The sequence below is a fragment of the Brassica oleracea genome, unplaced genomic scaffold, assembly GCF_000695525.1.
Source record: "Brassica oleracea var. oleracea cultivar TO1000 unplaced genomic scaffold, BOL UnpScaffold01727, whole genome shotgun sequence".
In the NCBI taxonomy this organism is placed as follows: Eukaryota; Viridiplantae; Streptophyta; class Magnoliopsida; order Brassicales; family Brassicaceae; genus Brassica; species Brassica oleracea.
In genome coordinates this window covers 1-5806 of record NW_013618259.1, presented here as the reverse complement: position 1 = coordinate 5806, position 5806 = coordinate 1, and the positions used below count along the sequence as shown (strand labels likewise).

The 5806-nt window shown below is 36.3% G+C and overlaps 1 protein-coding gene across 1 annotated transcript; it reads left to right on the top strand.

The window, feature by feature from the left end:
- Positions 1–3195: 3195 nt before the first annotated feature.
- On the top strand, positions 3196–4041 carry LOC106321470. Its single transcript, XM_013759731.1, has one exon. The coding sequence runs from the start codon at positions 3196–3198 to the stop codon at positions 4039–4041; it is 846 nt and encodes a 281-aa protein (XP_013615185.1).
- The last annotated feature ends 1765 nt before the right edge of the window (positions 4042–5806 follow it).

Sequence of the window (5806 nt, the reverse complement as noted above, 5' to 3'; positions counted from 1 at the left end):
CACATTAATTCCAGGAAGATGGTGCTTTACAAATGGTTCCTGGAAGGTGAATGATATTTTCTCCGGACAAGGTTGGCTTAGTACTCTAGAAGGATTTGATGGGCTCTTGGGGGCGCGAAATGTCCGGGTTTGTCTATCTTCTCTACATGCGGAGATAGAAGCACTAATCTGGGCAATAGAATGTATGAAACAATTACGTCAATTTCAGGTTACGTTAGCAACGGATTGTTCTCAATTGGTGAAGCTGGTTTCGGAACCAAAAAAATGGCCAGCATTTGCGAATTGTTTGGAACATATTACGATCCTGAAAGAAGGTTTCATACGATCAGAGATTATCTATGTACCAAGGACGCAAAATTCAAGAGCGGACAGCCTAGCACGTAGTGTCAGGAAGCAACCGTATTTCGTCGTTCACATGGATTAAGATCTACCGGTGTGGTTCACAGAGTCAGTATAAGCTGATGACCAAAAAAAAGTTTAAATTTATTGATTACTTATTAATAGGATAGTTATATAAGACATTTTATGAGCAACCGGTTATATTAGAAATTATTATAGTCATCAAAAAAAAGTATATGGCCACTAAGCACATAATATGTCCGGCCAAACAAAAATAAATGTCATATAGGTGCAAACGGTTAGATTAGAAGAAAACAGTTACATAAGAAAATATCATTACTGATTCAGTATTGCTGGAAAATGAGAAGGAGGAATTGTTTTATTCAGTGATCTATGCATTAAATAAAGAAGAGGAAAGGAGGGAGTTATGGAAGGATTTGAAAATACATGATTCACCTATTATTCGAGCACGTCCTTGGATGGTAGTTGGGGATTTTAATGAAACGCTGGCAATAGAAGAGCATTCAGTAAGTGATGTAGTGTCTCAAGGAATGCAAGAGTTTGAGAATGCTGTCAAATACTGTGGTCTTATGGATGCTGCATCGCATGGACTTCTGTTCACATGGACAAATAAGCGAGAGCAGGGGTTGATCTCAAAGAAGTTGGATAGAGTTCTCATAAATGATCATTGGATTGGAAAATATCCAAACTCTTATAGTGTCTTTGAAGGAGGAGGTTGTTCAGATTATCTAAGATGCAGGTCACATCTGAAGCTAGTTGGAAACCGTCCTCAGAGGCCTTTCAAGTTTGTAAATGTTCTCGCTGAAATGGAAGGGTTCAGGCCAATGGTGGAACAATTCTGGAGAAGCACTGAACCAATATTTCTATCGACATCTGCAATGTTTAGATTCTCAAATAAGATGAAAGCATTAAAGCCAGTGATCAGAAATCTAGCAAAGGAAAGGGTGGGTCATCTCTCACAAAGGACAAAAGAAGCTTTTGATGATCTGTGTGCAAAGCAGGAAATGAGTATGAGAAATCCTACAGAGCAGAATATGGTAGTAGAAAATAAAGCAGTTGCTAAATGGGAGAATCTGTGACAAATTGAAGAGAAGTATCTAAAACAGAGGTCGAAGCTACATTGGCTAAAGATGGGGGATAGAAATAATAAATTGTACCATAGAGCAGTAACAGTTCGAGCCACTAGAAATTCGATTCATGAGATTCTTTGTAATGATGGTATTGTGGTAGACACTGCAGAAACAATGAAGATTGAGGCGAAGAGATTTTTCAGGGAATTTTTACAGCATGAACCTCAAGACTTTAAGGAAATTATGGTGGAAAATCTTGAAGATATACTACCTTATCGCTGTACTGAAGAGGATAGTGCTCGGTTGATTAAGGAGGTAACTATAGACGAGATTCAAAGGGTATTATTCTCAATGCCTAGAGACAAATCCTCTGGACCAGATGGGTATACGGTTGAGTTCTTTAAAGCGGCATGGCAGACAGTGGGGCCAGAGTTCATCATAGCTGTAAAATCCTTCTTTGCAAAAGGATTTTTACCAAAAGGAATCAACACAACTATCTCGGCTTTGATTCCGAAGAGATTAGAAGCACGGGAGATGAAAGATTATCTTCCTATCTCCTGCTGTAATGTACTGTATAAAGTGGTCTCAAAGATCATTGCAAATCGCCTGAAAACTACTCTGCCAGAATTCATAGCTCTGAATCAGTTGGCTTTCGTCAAAGGTAGACTTCTGATCGAAAATCTTCTGCTTGCAACGGAGATAGTCAAGGAATATCATAAAGAATCAATATCAGAAAGATGTGCAATCAAGTTTGATATATCAAAGGTGTTTGATACAGTGCAGTGGCCTTTTCTCCTTAATACACTCAAAGCTATGAAATTTCCGCAGGAGTTTATACACTGGATATCTTTGTGTGTGAAAACAGCATCCTTCTTGGTACAAGTGAATGGCGAGCTTGCGGGATATTTTAGAAGTAGAAGAGGCTTGAGACAGGGATGCGCCTTATCACCATACTTGTTTGTAATCAGTATGAATGTTCTATCAAAGTTGCTAGATAAAGCTGCTTCGGAGAGGAGAATTGGTTACCATCCGAGATGTCAGAAGATGGATCTCACACACATGAGCTTTGCAGATGATATATTGGTCTTCACAGATGGAAATATCAGATCTCTAGACAGTATTGTTGAGGTTTTTGAATATTTCGCAAAGATATCAGGACTGGAGATAAGTTTGGAGAAGTCTACAATCTATTTAGCTGGTGTGTCAGATGCAAGAAGACAGGAAATGGAGTCGAGATACTCAATACAATCAGGAAAGCTACCTGTGAGGTATTTGAAGCTTCCACTTCTTACAAAAAGGATGACGATAGCAGACTATAAGCCGTTACTTGATCGTATCAAAAGCAGGATCAGTTCATGGACAGCAAGACACTTATCTATGGCTGGTCGTCTGGCACTTATACAATCAGTTATTGTCAGCATAACAAATTTCTGGCTTCGCCTTTTAGATTACCACAAGCATGCCTTAAAGAGGTGGAGAGAATATTAGCAGCATTTTGTGGTCAGGTCCGAGCTTGAATCCTAGAAAAGCAAAGGTTTCATGGGAAGCTATTTGCAAGCCAAAAACAGAAGGAGGATTGGGTATAAGATCAATGCGAGTGGTTAATGAAGTAGGCTGTCTTCGACTGATATGGAAAATTCTTACATCAACTCCATCTATATGGGTCAAATGGATTCAAACCTATCTAATCTGTGATGAGAATTTCTGGTCAATAAAAGATAAAACCAGCAAAGGTTCTTGGATGTGGAAAAACATCGTGAGAGAAATGGCTCAAGGGTTCTTCAAGAAAGAGGTGAAGAGTGGCAGTCAAACTTCATTCTGGTTTGATAATTGGAGCCAACTGGGAAGAATTTATTATCTGACAGGCCAGGGAGGACTTATAGATACTGGGATTCCGATCACAGCAACAGTAGAACAGGCTGTGAAAAACAGAAGGAGAAGAAGACATAGAGCAGATCATCTAATAGCTATTGAGAATCTGTTATTGCAGCAGGAACATATATTGGTCAATGAGGAAGAGGATAAGCCTCTTTGGAAGCAGAGTGAGGATACTTACAAAGACCATTTTAACTCTAAGAAGACTTGGAGTCAGCTAACAACAGTTTTTCAAGTGGTTGGTTGGAGTGAGGCTATATGGTTTAAACACTCAACACCAAAATATTCATTTCTAGCGTGGCTAGAAATGCTAAATAGGCTTTCTACTGGAGACAGGATGACCAAATGGGATGCCGCAACAAACCCGGTGTGTGTTCTATGCAATGCAACCGATGAAACCAAGGATCATCTATACTTTGAATGTGATTATTCCAGAGAAATTTGGAGAAAGCTCATGAGTAAACTACTGGAGAACAGATACGTGGAGGATTGGAGAAGAGTAATTTTGTTGCTCATGGATAAAGATCAAACGAAGCTGATTACATTCTTTACTAGATATGCTTTTCAAGTGGCTGTATATAGTATATGGAGGGAGAGAAATGGAAGAAGACATGGAGAGAGTCCTAGGAATGTGCAAAAAATGGTTCAATGGATTGATAAGGAAGTGAGAAACAGGATGTCTACAATCAGAATGATGGGAGACATGAAATATGATGAAGGCTTCAAATGTGGTTAGCCACAAGATGATAGCGGGGGAAAAATTATATGCTTAGATTTTAACAAATCGTTTATGTGAAGATGAAGTTGCATTACAATTGTAGAAACAGTCTTTTTCTTTTTGAATGAATTTAACATTTTTTCAAAAAAGAAAAGAAAAGAGTGAGTTACCTGATAAAACACTTTTGTGTATATTACTACACAATTGGACACTTTTATGAATCATATGCTGAGAAGAAAACTAAACTAACAAGAAGAAAAGTACACTTTCTTACTTGTCATATGAAATTGCAACTTTCAGTTCTGAAAGAGATTAGTAACTTTCTCAAATAACACTCTTAATTATGGTACTTCAAGGATCAATCATATATGATCATTCTTCTAAGATAATATCGATTAATTCTAGATGCACAGTTTGGAATACTTAACAATGTAGTCTTTTCAAGATCTTTATTCCAAACAAACAATTTATTATAACTCTTCAGGAGTTTGGATTACATTCAAAGCAATGATTCTGTTGATTCATAATCTCTTGACAAATACAAATGGATACATCAGTTAATCTTATAATGTTTTCATATATCCCATAAAATATTTTGTTTCAATTCAGTCGAACATCTATCGAACATGATTTTGATATCATCAATCCTTCATGGATTCTATCTTTCAGAGATTATCATTCTTCAGTGGGTCGTATAATTCAAGTTCTTCCTTTATTGCCAGACTGATAAAGAATTTGAAAACAATTGCATCTACCACATGAGACTATGTCTCTTCACAATCAGTTTATACTGATCTTTCTTTGTGTGCAAATACTCATTTATCCCACTTGTTTTACACATTTTAGTGTACGAAATATTAGTCCAAATACTTATCTCTTTTGTAAGAGTGTCTATAATTGTCTATTGTTTTTTTTTTCTGATTTGGCCAATCATTTATTTTCTCTATGTACACTTTTCAATATACTTTCTGTCATGATCATCTTTCTTATTTATCATATCAACTGCTACTTTCCATGCATAAATATCATCAGCATCGATTTGCTTATTGGTTCCATTTTATTATAACTTATTGAGATCTCTTCATTGTCTCAAGTACCTGAATTTTTTTCAATCAGGTTTATTGATCTCTTCTAGTGATCATTCAAAAAAATTATTTCCTCATTTTGACCATCTTCAATATATGCTCCTTTTCATTTACGAGGATTCTTATATATCTTTGGAACCAATTTGTACAGCAAGTTGATATTGTTCTTGTAGAATATCAACTCTTATTGGATCATTACAGCTGGTATTGTTACTTGATCACTCTATTTATTTGGGTCAATATATGTGTCCGGAAACTGCTTTACTAAGCTCTATAACTGAATTATCTTTTAGACTTGTATTTCACATTCTTTTTGATCTGAGGATCAATGGTAATTTATTTCAACTTATTTTCTTTTCCAGCTGTTTATTTTCTTCCTCTTATGTTGGAAATACCAATGCACTTTTAGCATTCAAATCAACCCTTACTTATATCCTTAGGGGATGGGTTTAGATACTTAATTATCAATGGAAAGTTATATCCCAACATATATTCCTAACCACATTAACATATCTTAATTAAGCTATGTGCTGGAGCAATTGGAATGCATATTGCACATCCAAAATTCTTAGATGGAAAATGGTTGGTTTTTTGACCAATACTAATGATGGGGACAACTAGTGATTACTTGTTGGCTTGATGCAAATTATTTTGCTCAAAATGTTCAAGACTTATTCCAATGAACATGCGATAATTAT